Source organism: Meriones unguiculatus, chromosome X (assembly GCF_030254825.1).
Source record: "Meriones unguiculatus strain TT.TT164.6M chromosome X, Bangor_MerUng_6.1, whole genome shotgun sequence".
NCBI lineage: Eukaryota > Metazoa > Chordata > Mammalia > Rodentia > Muridae > Meriones > Meriones unguiculatus.
The window spans coordinates 63616193-63632243 of NC_083369.1; the positions used below are offsets into that span (position 1 = coordinate 63616193).

The 16051-nt window shown below is 38.2% G+C and overlaps 1 protein-coding gene across 4 annotated transcripts in view; it reads left to right on the forward strand.

The window, feature by feature from the left end:
• Positions 1–16051, forward strand: part of Mid2 (midline 2) — a 103129-nt gene that overhangs the window by 21417 nt on the left and 65661 nt on the right. For all 4 annotated transcript variants that reach the window (XM_060375679.1, XM_060375677.1, XM_060375676.1 and 1 more), the window contains exon 3: positions 7153–7248. In XM_060375679.1, coding sequence (XP_060231662.1) covers positions 7153–7248 — 96 coding nt within the window. The remainder of the gene's footprint in view (positions 1–7152; positions 7249–16051) is intronic.

Genomic DNA, 16051 nt, shown 5'->3' on the forward strand with positions numbered 1-16051 from the left:
TTTGCAGAAATCTGGATAAAGAGTAGGGGGGTGATAACCCATTCCACCTGGCTTGAGAGTCTGGCCATCTTCTAACAAAACTTAAATAGAGTTGGCCTGTGTGATACACATCTAGACCATCACCTGAATCTCAGTATAGAACATTGCTTGTATCTATACAACAGCAAATAAATGTTGGGAGAAAGAATAAACTTTAACATAAGGTTGCAGGCTTCAGTTTGTCGAGCAGATGGTGTGTTCTGTTGTTGAAAGGCCATATGTAATTGATATATAAAGTGACAGACTGAAGCAAAAGCAAGTAAGTATTTCTAAGACAAACACTTGGTGAAAAGAAGCAGAAGTAGCAGCAGCAGCAGCAGCAGCAGTAGAAGAAGAAGAAGGTGGTAGAAAATGAACTGCAAAGCATATTAAGATTCTGGCTTCTGGTTTGTGGAGGAGGAGGTAATGTCCATGCATGGATAGGATGAAAAAAAAAGAAAAGGATGGTGAAGAATGGGTATCGTAACACTGACTCAGGTATTTGTTTTGCCTGTGGAGGCAGGCTCTTACTCTGCTGGCTGAAACTCATGGATGATCTTCCCGCCTCAGCATCTTCAGTGCTGGGATGACCAGTGTATATGTGTATATGTATATATATATGTGTGTGTGTATGTATATATATATATATATATATATATATATATATACACATATATGTATATATTACATATATCCATAATATAACTTACATAAGTATATATACACATATATGTATATATCATACTATATGTGTGTATAAAATATATATAATATATGTACATATAAAGGTATATACACATATTTATTATGCATCTATGTAAGACAGCACTCTGATTTTGTGAATTGGCTTCCTCCTGCTACAGTGAGGTTTGAACATAGGTCCTTGTACATCTTAAGTGCTGTACCACTGAGTTATATTCTTAGACATTATGATGATGATGATGATGATGATGATGATTTTACTTTCTCTGATTTTAATGCAAACATGGTCATTTCTGGTCCTTATTCCTCATCTACTCCGTGTTTCCTATCCCCTACCTTGTCTTTCTATATTTCCACCCATTTCTTGCTTTACACAACTGAATTACATGACATGGAGATCCATGGAAGTTGTCTTTTTTGTAAGAACTTAACTTAGGGGTTGATTTTTTTTTTCTTTCTCACTCTTACCCTCGCCCCAAGGTTCAGTTACCATATCAAAACCCCAAAGTTGTAACTTTGCCTAGGTTTAGATAATATTCTCCCTGTATGTTTTGGAAAGCTGGATAGAATACAGGCCTTTAATGGCAATACTAGATGTCTTAATAGAACAAACAAACACAAAAACTGGACCCCTTTCCAGGTTTCAAGACTTTCTATATCAGGTCAGTGTGTATAAGTGCTCATATGTGTGTGACTACATGTGCCTCCATGGAATGGAGCATGTCAAGCGTAGAGTAGGGCCCACTTTATTCCTTAAGAGTAATCCTTCTCCCTTTAAGGAAGATTTTTTTTTTTTAACATATGACTAAATTTTTTGAAGGAGTAAATAAGAAAAAAAGAAAGTTAACCTTAAGTAGCCTGTGTATAAAGAAATGAGAATTAAAAAACAAAAGCAGCAATTATTTAGCTGAGTCAGAGAGGGCATTTTTAAAATTGTGATGCTGTCTAAAAGAAGAGTGGCCTGTGCCTGGCTTCTTGGATAGAAAATCCAGAGCATAAAGGAGCCAAGTCTATACAATACAAATGAAATGCAATCAGTGTAGGCTGCCAATTTAGCTAACATAAGCCTCTTAACAATCTCAATTAAGGAAGCCAGCCAGATCTTTCCTTCTTTTTGTGCTGGTTAGATACATGTACAGTTTTGTGAGACCTTAGAATGTAGCCAGTGGAAGGTGAAGAGGGTCTCAGAGTTTCATAAGTTAAAATGGCTTTTCACCCTCACAAAAGGAAAATGCAGAAAGACTCAGAGGTAACCTCCTGCAACAGGAAATGGGAACTTCATCCTGCTCTCTCTGCCAATCTCCTGTCTCTGTTTCCTCCCAGCAGATATCTCCCTTCCAATCTTCCCTGCCACTTTGACTCTTTTGCTGTCCCAGTTCCTGGTTGAGAACGTTGTAGTCACTCGGCTCAGACACAGGGAACCTAGCCCCATCATTAACTGGAATACATAAGAAAGGAGCAAAACAAAGGGGTTCTTCAAAGCTGAATTACAATAACAAAGAGACATGTTTATTTTGACACGAAATGATTCAGTGTGCATGCACACTCAAGCACACACAAATAAATCTTGTTTACTAGACATGGTATAGACAAGAAAATTATGTGGCCAAATCAAGCACATCATTCAAACCTAAAGTAGCCCAGAAATTTTAGTTCTAAATGATTTGTGAGTGCTAGGCATTTTGCTTCAGTTCACTGGTTCCCTTCAAATATGTTAGTTATTGAGAAACAATTCCAATTTTAAAGAAGGCTTTAATTCCCTACAAATGACTAGGAAGGAAGAAAATGTTCAGTGTTTCCCCCCAAATTACATCTCATAATGTAAGAAAACAGTGGCAAAAAGCCATCAACAGATGGTGTTTTCATTAGCCAAAGATTTAGTTTTCAAAGCATTTTTTGTATTAATGAAGCAAGGTCGAAATTAGAGTCATCTTGTCAGTTCTTGAGCTGTGTTGTTAAAACAGACTGGCATTCCTCAAATTGCTAGGAACCAGAGCAAACTAACCATTTGCCATAATTTTGGGATGGCCTGTAGTCTAACCAGACCCCAAATTATGTGTTCAGCCCTAATTTTTGTTTTCCGTAGCTTTATACAAGCTATAAGTCTCAGTTCAGGGCCATCAGTGAGGAACACACAGCAGGGGTCTTAGTCCTGCTCTGCAGTGTGAATTATTTATGATACATCAATTTCGATGCCAGTGTTACAACAGGTCACATGTACTTGTTAAAAAAACATTCTCCCAATGGATTCACATGTTAGAATGGAAACAGGAAACAGCGGGAAACAGAATTTTGAATATTTTTTTTCTTCTCTCGGCTTGCCAAGAAATGGGCTATTTATCAAATTTGTCAGTATAATGGTTTTTGATATTCAGGGTTCCCATTTACCTGGGAATGTGGAGTAGTCAGCCAGAGGAAATCTTTCACTGATTGGATTTATTAGTGATTTCCCTTCTCTAATTTACACCAGACCCTTTGATCAAACAACTCTGTTCTACTCACTTGATGGTTGAACTTTTGTTGACGAGTTTAGGCTTGCAGCCTTCTGATCTACGCTAAGCCCATATGATTTAGCATCTATTTCCAAAGCCCTACAAAAAACTCCTTTTACAAAGGTTACCTGTGACCTCTGATTACCTAATACGCCCCTCCCCCATATTTTAAAACAAATTCTCACAATTTTCTTGGTCTTTACACATTTGACAGTGATGGATCTTTTCCTGAAACATGTTTCTCTTGATTATCCTCTGAGCTTGGCCCAGACCTGCATTTGCAACTGCCTTGAATATTGCAGAATCCTCACCACCAGTATCCCTGCCTCCCAGATCTTCCTGTTTTGCTCTGTTCCCCATATTGCTGCTAGGTTAATATCCTAAATGATTATCTCATTTCCTTACTCAACAGGCCTTGGTAAACCTCTGATACTAAAGAAAATGGGTATAAATCCATTTGTGTATTCAAGACCCTCAAAACAGCCCACCCCCAACACAGGTTCACATTATGTAGTATTTTCTGGCCTGAAACTTGCTCTATAGCCCTGGCTACCTTGAAACTGACAGAAGTTTGCATATCCTTGTTTTCCAAGTGCTTGGACTAAGGGTGTGTATAACCACAACCAGCAAAACAGAGTTTTGATATCCACTTCCATGCTTGTATCCTATGGTCTAGCCAAACTAAACTGTTTATTGATCCCTGAATACAAACAATATTTGTTTTGTTGTGTGAGAAAGAGAGACTCTTACTATGTTGTTCAGTACATAGTAACTGAACAGCAGTTCAAATTCCGAGGCTCAAGTCATGCTCCTGCCTCAGCTATCCAAGTAGCTGTGACTACAGATGTGTGCTACTACTCTTGATTATTTTAATTTTGTTAAATTCCTACTTGTGCTTTAAAATAAATCTTAACTTCATTTTCTAATCTTTAAAGTCACTGCACCCTGAACATAGTATAATTTGCTCAATATGTTTTTGTTGCATTAAATTTCTGAACTGTCATTTCTATTTTCCAGCTTTAATATCTATTTTGTTTAGTGATTGGGCCTAGTTCAGTGATTGCTGCTCTTCCCTGTTCCTTTTTTCCCCACTGCTTTCTATTGAGAACACAAATTTAGATGGGAGCAGAGTTAAGGAAAGATGACAGAGACACAGGAATTAAATGAAATAAAGCAGGGGTGGCATGCGTCACTTCCATAGAACTAAAGCCAAGGTAATCAAGAAAGATCTGTAGTGACTTTTCTATTGCTGTAAAACACCATGACCAAAAACAGCTTATAGAAGAAAGAGTTTATTTTGGTTTACAGTTCCAGAGGGATAAGAGTTTATCATAGTAGGGAGGCCTGGGCAGTAGGCAGCAGACATGATGACAAAGGAAAAAGCTGATAAATTACTTCTTCATCTGTAGAGAAACAAAGAGAGTGAACTGGAAATGGGCAAGGCTATAGACTTCCAAAGTCCCCTGTCTTAGAGTTTTACTGTGAGGCAATTCTTATAAAGGAAAACATTTCATTTGTGACTAGCTTACAGTTGAAGCTTTAGTACATTATCATCATGGCAAGAAGCATGCTGGCATACAGGCAGACATGGTGCTGGAAAGGTAGTTCTAAATTTGGATTGGCAGGGAACAGAAGGAGACTACCACACTAGGCCTAGCTTGAGCGGAGATCTCAAAGCTGAGCCCCGAGTGACAAACCTCCTCCAACAAAGCCATACCTACTCCAACAAGGCCACACTTCCTAATACTGCCACTCCCTATGAATCTATGGGGCCTTTTTTATTCAAATCCCATGCCCAATAATACAGTTCCTCCACCAAGGCTGCACCTCTATAACCTCTCTAAACAGGACCAAAGTGTTCAAATACCTGAGTCTATGGAAGATATTTCACCATCACGATCTGACATAAAGGGAAACAAGTTAAGCTGCTTCTCAAATTTCCATCTGAGAACAAGTGAAATCAGATTAGCCATACTAGAGATATATACATCTATATAAATATATCATTTGGGACATGTTCAAAAAACAGTGCCAAGGTTATTAAGGAGCCAAAGTTACTTTCTAGACAAATAAGGATCCAAGAACAAGAGTCCCCTCTCTTTGTCTATGTCCCTTTACTCCTCAGTGTCCTTCCCATCCTCTCTTTCAGTAGCATTAACTTTGAACAGCAATGAAACAATGAATATGACCCAGGGAAAGAGTACTACCAGAATGAGCGTCAGGAAATTAGGGTATTACATTTGCAACAGATTTGATGGGGTATTGAGATGGTGGGTAAGAATGTAGTGTATACCAAGACCAGGGGAAACAGCTATCAAAGCTAACATTTAGAAATAAGGAATAATGAACATCCATAATCAATATAAGGAGATAGATTTTAGTTTTTACACAAGAAATGGGAGAGAGTAGGTCTCTCAACTGAAAATATGTTAGAGTTCTATATACTGGTAAAATTATACAAAATGAATAAATTGTAATTAATAAAAAATAAATTAATTAAAAAATAAAAGAAGAAAAGAAAAAAAATATGTTCAAAATTCCTGGGAAAGTGTTTTTAATGTGGACCTAAGAGGAACTGTGTACCAGTAAGTGATGGTAAGTAGTAGATATTTTCCAGATAGAACCAGGCTTTGTGTTTAAAACTCTTGTGTCTAAGGAAAGAAAACTGTGAGTTACAAAATTTCATTTTGGTAAATATCACACTCAAAGCACAATATATTTTTCATGAATAGGCCTACCAATAAGTATATAATGTTATAAACAAAGTGCAAAACATTATAGAATATTGATTGAAAACTTTGGACTAATTAGAAATCCAGGTTTCAGTTGTAGCTTTTGCTACATACTTGTTTCATAGCTATAAAACACTTTACTCTCATTCTACCATTCACTTCTTCCATCATTAAAATGCTAGTATCTCCTTCTGAGGTGACATTATTATTTATTATTATTATTATTATTATTATCTATGCTGGGGAGACAATTCAGTTGGTAAAGGGCTTCCTGTGCAAACATGAAGACTTGAATTTGATCCCCAGAATCCATGTAGAAGGGTTGGGTATGGTGGTGTGAACTTATAATCCCAGTACTGGGGTAGCAGAGACAGGCAGATTTCTGGGGTTCACTGGCTTACCCAGCCTAGCCTAATTTGTGAGCACCAGGCAAATGAGTGTCTTTTCTCAAAATGCAAAGTGGATGCCTCCTGATTAATGACCCATTCGAAGTTGTCCTGTGGTCTCCACAAGCATGTATGCACACATGTATGTGCATTTTCATATGTATGTACTCACACAAACATGCACCTTATGTGCACATACATGCACAGAAAGTATAGTTGTCTTAGTCTATTCATGCATAAAAGGTGATATTACCAGCTTTATTTCGTTTATGCTGCTGGGTTTTTTGTTTTGTTTTTTGAGAGCAAAAGGAGATGAAAAGTTAAAAATTATATAAAATTATAAAAATGTTATGTTGACTATGTTAGTAAATTGACTATGTTACTTGACAATGTTAGTAAATTCCTGCACTAGCCTACAAAGTCATGAATGTCACCTGTTCCCTGATCCAGACAGATGTACAGTTCTTGGCCTGTAGCAGACTTGGTAAGTCTGAAATATGAATCTATTGAGCTGATGATGTGGCTCAACAGTAAAGCATTTGCATAGCATGTGTGACGTCTTTGGTTCTAGATTCATAGAGGGGCAAACATTTACATTTCTATGAGTTTGTGGATTTAGTTAGGACGGTCATCGGAAGTGTAAAGCCAACATGAGCTATAGAGTGAGGATCTGTTTCACCTTCAAGCTCTCACTCTAGAAAGAAGGAAAGAGCTCTGTCTTTTGGTTGATTGATTTCCATATTATGTTGGTTCTCAAGTTCATTGCTCTTTTTTTCTCCTTTCTCCTGTTTGCCGCTCGCTTCATACCCTCCGTGATGGCAGCAAACTCTGGAAATGAACCTCACCAACCTGGTTAAACGCAACAGTGAACTAGAAAATCAAATGGCCAAACTAATACAGATCTGCCAGCAAGTTGAGGTATGTAACAGTAATATGTGCAATCCTTTCATTGGATCTGAACTGGGTCATCTTTGGAGGGACTTCAGTTTTGTCAGATTGTAGCTCAGCCATTTGGGGTGAAGGACTGAATGGTAGTGTAGATGATCTCATGCCATTAAGAATTTTGTTCTAAGAAAGGTCACAGATATGAAAGATTTTTAAGATTAGGTAATGATGATGGTTTGTGGGGAACAACACGTGAAGAATAACTCTCTTCTTTTCAAACAGTAGATGGTATGAGAATCATGTAGGAAGTGATCCTTCATCAAACTGGATGTTATCACTTAAAAAGTCAATACTGGACAATTTACGAATCATGAGTCTCAAATAATGTACGGTGATGTTTACTCAGTGCAACGTCTTTTTTAATCATCACTGCTTCCCTGCTTCCTAGCTTATCCTCCCTTCATCACATCATCATGTTTTCACTTGTTTTTTTTTTTTAATTTCCTCTACTTAGTCTTTTATTGTTATCATCAAATGTTTTCTATTAAGAAGTTGTCTGTGAATTATGAATTGCTGTACAAGTAAGTCTAAGGTTTAGAAATATTACCAACATTGAATATTAAAAGTGCTTAGAAGGGGAGTTCAGTGACCCTTGGCAAGACAGAAAAAAAAAGTTGTTATATTTTCTTCTTTCTCTGAAAAGCATATATGCAACTCCATATATATCAGCTTGTTTTGTGTGGTTTTATGGAATAATTGATAATAATACTTAAAATCTAAATACAGACCAATAAAATATAGGATTTCTCATAGACAGTGATTGGATCATTTTTTTATAATTTTATATAGACTCTTACAATCTGTAGAAGAGATCAAGTTTGTTCTGTTTTAAATGATGAAATAATTTTATCATGGTCACAGTTCAGGGTTCCTATTTAAGACTGAAGAATATCTCCTAAGGCAGTCAATCCTTAATTCCATATCCCCCAATTGTTTGGTCTCCTTAAAGTCTTGGGTTTCTTCTAGTATAGTGAACATACTTAAATGATGAACATACTTTAGCAATATAATCCCTTCTGGTCACTGTTTTATATAGAGTATGTGGGGTACTGGTTAAATTCACATTTGAAACTATAGAATGGGATGATGTGGGTGTAGGGAGAAGCATAAAGAATGGAAAGAAGGATCAAGTGTTAGTTGGAAAACTGCATTCCTGACTTTGCTCCTCTATGAACTAACTGGTTACATGAATGTAAGTCTGTTAGGACCTCTGCTTCAGTGTCCTTACCTGTAAAATGTGAAGTTGAACCAGTACTGTGCTTTTCACTGCCTTTCCAGGTTTCACAGGCCATGGCTCTGTCAGTGTTGTTCTTTGTCTCTGTCTTTTGTTCTTTTTCTCTACTGTTTCATTTCCAAGAAGAGAAAAACGAAGTAGAAACAAAGTAGAACGTTATTATTTATGAGTAGTTTTCAGCCAATCAGAATCCCTCTATGTTTCATTTTATCAAAGCTTCTGATTATGCTGCTAGATTATAGTGTAAGAAATCTTCACTGTTGAAGGTATAAGAGAGTATTGTAACCAGAAGATTGTATAAGGGATTTTTTTCTACTGAGAATTTGCATGATTGACAGTGGAGTAATAGATAATAGTGAATAAAATATGGTTAAAAATAAAACTATCATTGTATTCATCCTAAATCAAGACACTATTAAGTATAGAGAAAGTAATAGTCAAAAAAGCATTTTACAGTTTATCCCATTGTTCTTTCATGTTAGAATCTCTCTAAAAATCATTTTCTGATTCCTGAGAAACTTCTGATCCTGGCCAGCTTCACCTAAGTGTAGCACTCTTCCATCCTTTCACAGCCCATGTTGGAAACCAATTCTTATTTATTTATTTATTTATTTATTTATTTATTCTTCTCTCATATATTACATCCCTATTGCAATTTTTCCCTTTATCCTCTCCTCCCAGACCCTCCCCTCCCCTACCTATCCACTCCTCCTCACAGCCATAACATATAAACAGAGGGCCTATGTCAGTCCCATGCACGTTCCTGATTGGTGGTGGTTCAGTCTCTGTGAGTCCCTATGAGCTCAGGTTAGTTCATTCTGTGGGTTTTCTTTTGGTGTCCTGGACCCACTCTTCCTCCTTCCTCTCCAAAGGATTCCTCAAGCTCTGCCTAAGAAATCGGTTCTTTTTATTATTTGCTCTGTTCCTTTGAAATGGTAACAGCAGATATCATAAAACAATATATCATTGTGTTAGTAGGGCCAGATGCACTTAGGCTTTTAGATATCAGGTGATTTTTCTTTCTTTGGGTGCTAGGACACATGCTAGGCAAGTGCTATACACCATGGAGCAGTATCACAGCCCAAGAAGTGATAATTAAAGTCATTTTCTGAAATTAGCATTCAGAAGTTAACCTGTGCCTTAAGGAAGTAGAGCTAGCATAAGTAAAGTAAGAAGGAATCCCATGGTGTTGAAGCAAAGTAGCTATTTAAGCAGCACCCTTAGGGATGCTTGTTAAATCTCAGTATGTGAGCCACTGTCTGCTCAGGCTACACAAAAGATCAGCTTTTGCTACTACCTTTTTATGAATGACATCATGCTAGGTACAGAAAAATAGCTTAGGCATACTATCTCCACATTCAATGGCTTTTTACACACTGTAAAAACCTGCTCTTATGTGGTTACACCTGTTGAAGGGCTATAGAGAGTGGAATAAAAACACTGAGAACCAACAAAGAACAGTGAGACAATATAATAGTGTTTAACATGATACTATATTTTAGGAGCTAATAATGTATAGTCTCTTTAGGTTTCTGTCCTGAATGAAGTTGGGAGAAGTGACAAGGAGGTGATAGTGAATCTGTCAGGAGTGAATCTGTAAGGGAAAAGGTTTGCAGGTGAATGTGATTAGAATACTTGCATGAAATTCCCAAAGAATTTATAAGATTGCCTTTAAGATTCTGGCCTGGGCGGGGCCCAGCCAGGATGGTTTATGGAAGTCTACGGCTATCCTTCGTGACATCACCCCTTCTGAATGCTTAGAGATATGCCCTTACATTCCCCCTTTAATAATAGGGTGCTTCTAGACTACTTTTATACTCATTCAACACAGAGCCTGTATGTCAAAAAGCCTTCAGGACAAGCTGCGGGATTAGTAATGTTAAAGAAGAAGCTTGAGATATCAAAAATACTTGTAAGTACTTTATGCAGAGAAATAAATAGTAGGATAGTGCTAATTATGAGAGCCAGACACTGAATGGTGTCTGGATGCTTCCCTCCCGTTTTATCTTATTCAGATTTGTTTGTAGAGAATTACTATATTCACAGTGTAATTTAAGCACTTCACTTTGGGCGGTGGTGGAGGATGCCAGCTACAACACTTTGGCAAGAACAGGAATAAGTTATACTCCTGCCAAACCTGTTTTTCTTTCTTATTGTTTGAGAATGTTTTTGTCACAGATTGACTTTTCATAAAGAGTCAATAAATACAGCTTCCCCATCCTAGTTATCCTTTTTGTTTCCTATTCTCCTCAGAAAGTAAACAAAGCTGGAGTCTTCCTAGTATTACAGAAAGAGAGATTAAGAGAACCACTGATATATTAGCTGAATTGTAGCTTATACTTGTGGCTCAGCTTTCAGAATTCCCCCCCACCCCCCAAAAAAAGTAGTTAACAATCTTTTCTTTTGGGGCTGAAGAACATGGAAAAAAGGTAGACTCAGACTGATAGCTCTCCTTTAATCTGGTTTAGTAAGGGTATGCTTTGACCTTGACACTCTGGCCACTTGAACTCTATATTTAGTTCTTTTTTCTGGCTCTTCAAGCATCCTTTGTTTATTTTTCCAAAGGAAATCTCTGTATAAAGCATAGCTAAGGGAAAATGTATACCAACAGATGGTTACTTCCTTTTGGCATTCCTGAAATTTTGCCAGGGAAGAAAAATAGTTAACTCTGTCTAATCAGTGCACCAACAATGTTTCTTGAGCATGCGATATGTGCGTGGTATGCTGATGGTCTCCAGGAACTTAGAGCCTGACTAGGGAAAGTCCAGCCTCTAACATGCAGGATGGAGAGTACAAATGAGGTAGTATATCCCCTCTCACTTAGTTCACTTTTCTTCTGAGCTTTTAGACCCTGAGCACACTAAACACACAAACAAACAAATAAACACTTTCCGGAACATTTGTGTGCCACTTTGTTTTACCTCTTCCAAAAAGGGCTAGTTCACTCCAGAAGCTCTGTGGGCAAGTTGATATCACCTGATTCTTCTCAAGTCTTTCATGGAGCTGGGTAGTCCTGCAGTGTCAGGACAAGGGAGAAATAAAGGAGCTGCAGAGGGCAAGTGAGGGTAAAAGGAGGGAGGGGAGAAGCTTCCCTTTCATTGAGGAATTTGAGCTTTACTTTGTCTCTTACCAGTTATTCGTTCCAATGGCTTTGGAAACATTTCTCTTTGGTCTTGAAAGTTGACGTGGCTTTATGTTCTCTATCTCTGTTTTTGTTGCTTGTATACTTGGTTTAGGATGGGCAAGAGGAGGAGTCTAACCGTTTCTCTGAGCAGAAAGAGAATAGTTTAAAGGAAATTAATTTTTTTCAAAGTACTGCTATCATGATTTCAGCACTGATCATTAAATCCATGAGGTGGTTGAACTGGAAGTAAGAATAGAATCTAAACCATTTGAATATACAGACTGAGTACACAGTAAAAATGAATGAGTAATTACATTGAAGTGAGTCTAATCAGGGGAATTATTTTTTAATGAGAAAATGCATTTTAGCTAAATGTTGAAAGAGGAAAAAATAACCCTCTGGAGAGTCAGACAGCAGATATGTTAATGAAGGTGCAAATATGAGCTTGCAGGGGAAATGGTATTCCATGCTCTAGGTGTATAACAATAAGTAGACAATGGTTTCTGCCTCTAAAGAACCTGCAAATTGGCTGGAAATAAAGATAAAGCAGCAAATTGAATGTGAAGGAATCCTAGTTGTAATGAAGACAGATGCAAGATAACAGGCTGGCCCTAAGGAAAAAGCATTCAGATGTGCCTGAGGGACTTAGAAAAGAATGCAGAATGGAAATGAAAGTGGAGTTATCTTGAAAATGAATAAACATTTGCCAACAAAAATGAGAGGAATGATTGAAGGAGATGCATGCAACACTATAAAGAGGTGATAAGCACTCAAGGGACTAGCAGAAATTTGATTTCACCAAATCTAAGATTTGAGAACCATTGCAAGAGGCAAGTCTGGAGAAATAACCTGGACCCAGAAAATGCTGGGCTTTGTATGCCATGGGCAGATAAAGCCTAGACTTTATTCTAAGGAGTATAAGGATCTATGAAATGATTTTAAGCAGATGACTAGCTGGATGAAATCTGTGCCTAGAAAAATAGCCAATATTGCAAGATTGTGGGATGGTAATTGGAGCAGGAGTCAAGGATCAAAAGTGAAGACAAAGAGACTACTTAAGAGTTTTACTGATATAGGGAGAGTCTATCATCATACCACCTTGACATAGGAAAAGATGAAGGGCCTTCTAGAGGCAGTGACAATAAGGATACAGAGGAAGGGATAAAATCAAAACATTTCTAGAAGCTAGAGTCCATATTCCTTGGTGATGCCATGGGTGGCTGTGTGTAAGGGAGTACTAGGACAGTCCACAGATATATTTCTTCTTTGGGTGACTAAATGAACATATCTATTGCTTTTAAGTAGATGAGGAAATAAAAAAAGGACTTCTTTTAGACATTGGTGGTTTGATCAGAAAGCCAGATAGGAAATGCCTGGTAGGTGCTGGTTGGCTGAATCTGGATGTCAGGAGAGAGGCCTTGGAAAGAGGAAAACTTGGAAGCTACCAGTGTCTAAGTAGCATTTGAAGCCACAGAGAATGTGTAAGAGAGGACTCAAGGCAGATGTTTTGCTCAATGGTTTGTCACTCAGAATACAGCAACAAAGTGACCTTCCTCAAACAAATAAACTGCTACCTTCAATGAGGTTACTAGGATATGGTGTGCATTTAAGAAATTCAATATCAGCAATGCATTCTTTTGGGGGGGGTATTCTTATTTTATTCTGCCATGGTCTCACTATTAAGGGCAGTGTTAACAGCACTATGGGTTAACAATGTCATCAGGTTTCCCAAAAGCATCTAAAGATGGTACATGTCTACAAATGCATTATTCCTCTCCTCTCCTCTCCTCTCCCTCTCCCTCTCCCTCTCCCTCTCCCTCTCCCTCTCCCTCTCCCTCTCCCTCTCCCTCTCCCTCTCCCTCTCCCTCTCCCTCTCCCTCTCCCTCTCCCTCTCCCTCTCCCTCTCCCTCTCCCTCTCCCTCTCCCTCTCCCTCTCCCTCTCCCTCTCCCTCTCCCTCTCCCTCTCCCTCTCCCTCTCCCTCTCCCTCTCCCTCTCCCTCTCCCTCTCCTCTCCTCTCTTCTCTTCTCTTTCTTTTCCTTTTTTTTTCTTATTAGTTACATTTTATTAACTCTGTATCTCAGCTGTATCTGCTCCCTCATTCCCTCCCAGCAATGCATTCTTAATCTGTGGAAAGAACCACAGGTTTGTATGTTACTGTTGCAAAGACTATAGTCAAAACATTTACTAAAGAGTTTTCCTATCCCACCTCTTACGTTTTTAACTCTTTTCATTTGCACGAAACTCTGTGATATAAGCACTATTACTTTCCCTGCCTTATAGATGAAGAAATGGAGTTGCAGAAAGATTTACGTAACTTGCTCAGGCTCTGTGGATGTGGATACATTAGCTCCTAACTCTTCTGTTACATTTCCTTTTGCAAGGTCAAGACACCCATACTTGGGTGTTGCTTGTTCAACACTAATACCTTCTGGGCCCATTTGGAGGGTGACTTACGGTGAGTTAGGTGTATGAGATGAGAGAAGATGTGACTCTGGAGGGGAGTGGACAGAAAATTGAGAGAACAGTGGAGGAAGAGGCAAAAAGCCATCAGAAACAGAGATTCAAAATGTCAGGAGAAAAGAAGCCTTCATGATGTGGATGTTTGGATAGAGTCCAGTGTTGCAGAGACATTAAAGAACATACTTATGGCCTTTAAGGGAAGAGGGCATTGTGCAAAGAAGAGGATGGAAGATAGATTTAGAGAAGTCAAGGAGAAAGCAAGCTGTAAGGAAATTCGAGGGGTAAGAAGTCTGATCAAGATGATAAAATGGAGAAATGGGTTGGTAGTTATTATCTTTTTGTTATGCAGAGCAATAGGATCCATGCACATATTCCATCTTGTAGCTGCTTATTGTTCTTTTTCTGGGTAAGTAACTACAGGAATCACTCGATCTACTGCCTCCAACCATGCATGCTCCACATCCCTTCCCAACTTGGCATCCAGCCACCCTTCCTATATAGGACTATTTCGCCCAGCTCCAAAGCCTTGACTTTTACAACTTGCTTCCCCTAGAAATGCTGTGTAGGTTCTGGATTGCAGTATGTTATGGTACCTTTGGAACTGAATAGACTGCAGTTGCACTAGCAGCATGTTAGGACAGATAGGTTCTTTAAGCCTCTGTTTCATCAGCTATTCTGTTTGTACTGATGCCTTGAAAGGTATAATTTGGGAAAAACTGCATATGCCTGTGCCCAGTATAAGGACAAAGCTCCATAATTGATAGTGGAAGGAAGAGGAAGACAGAGAGACAGGTGGAACAAGGAGAGAAGTAGGTAGGAGCAATCCTCAACAGTAGTAGTCCCCTTAGGGTACCACACTTAGTGCTGGAGATCCCTCTGCTTGACTGTAGGACTTGCAGAAGTGTTTATCACTATCTGTGAGGCACAGGAGAAAGTTAGTTATTGCAAAAGGCTTACAATCAACTTCAAGCTCAGCAAATATACACCAGACCTTCCCTTGGGAAGACATAGTGGCAATGATATTGTATCACCTAAAACCTGGGTATCTCAGCCCATGGCTCTTTTAATAAACCACAAGTAGCTTCTGCAAATGTGACAAACTAATGTTTTATGCTCAGTGACCTAGTACTTTTCAGCTTTTAGGTTAGGCAAATTTTATTTAGTAAGTGACAGTTCACTGTCATTCTATGAGACTAACTAAGGGATTCTTTCCATTGCTACTTAAGTAAACTTCCTTATTACCATGCCCAAATCCCTCTAGATTCCTGACTCTAAGGGAAGGCAAAAGAAAAGTTTTAGAGAAGAACAAATGCTTTCAGCCTGAGTAGTTTTGAAAGACAGGGAGTTCTTTGGGATTTAGTGTTTGTTAGGCAAATGTTCAGTGGGCATTTTTATGAGATGGAAGAGCAAGAAAAGCAGTTGATAGCTTCCAAGAAGGATTTAGGGCTACCAATACCTTGTGAGAAAGTGAAATTATGTTTTGAAACAACTGCAGAATTATAGGTGAAAAAAATAGTTCCCATGAACAATGGAAAATAAGTACATACTGACCTAGTCAGTCTATTAAGCGGTGACTAATTCAGAGTATTACATTCAATCTTATTAAGTATATAACAATTGACATTTAATATAGACAGAGAATCTAAATCTATTGTGCAATTTGAAGTGTGGGCACAACCTATTTTTATACTACAAAAGAAAACACTTTATAATTTTTCAGGTACCTAATACATTTCAATCCTTTTTCAAAACTACTTTGTGACAATTCTTGATATATTGGAGCAAAATAACATTTTTTTGAGCATGCTAACTGTTGCAGTAGGAATATTTTGAGGGTATAGACAAATGATAAGGTTTAAGTAGGAAATGAATTCATAGCCATAAGACAGGTAAGATTTCAAGTGTGGTCTGTCTTCGTAGCCAAAGTAGTACACATAGGCATACATTCTCCTTCTGC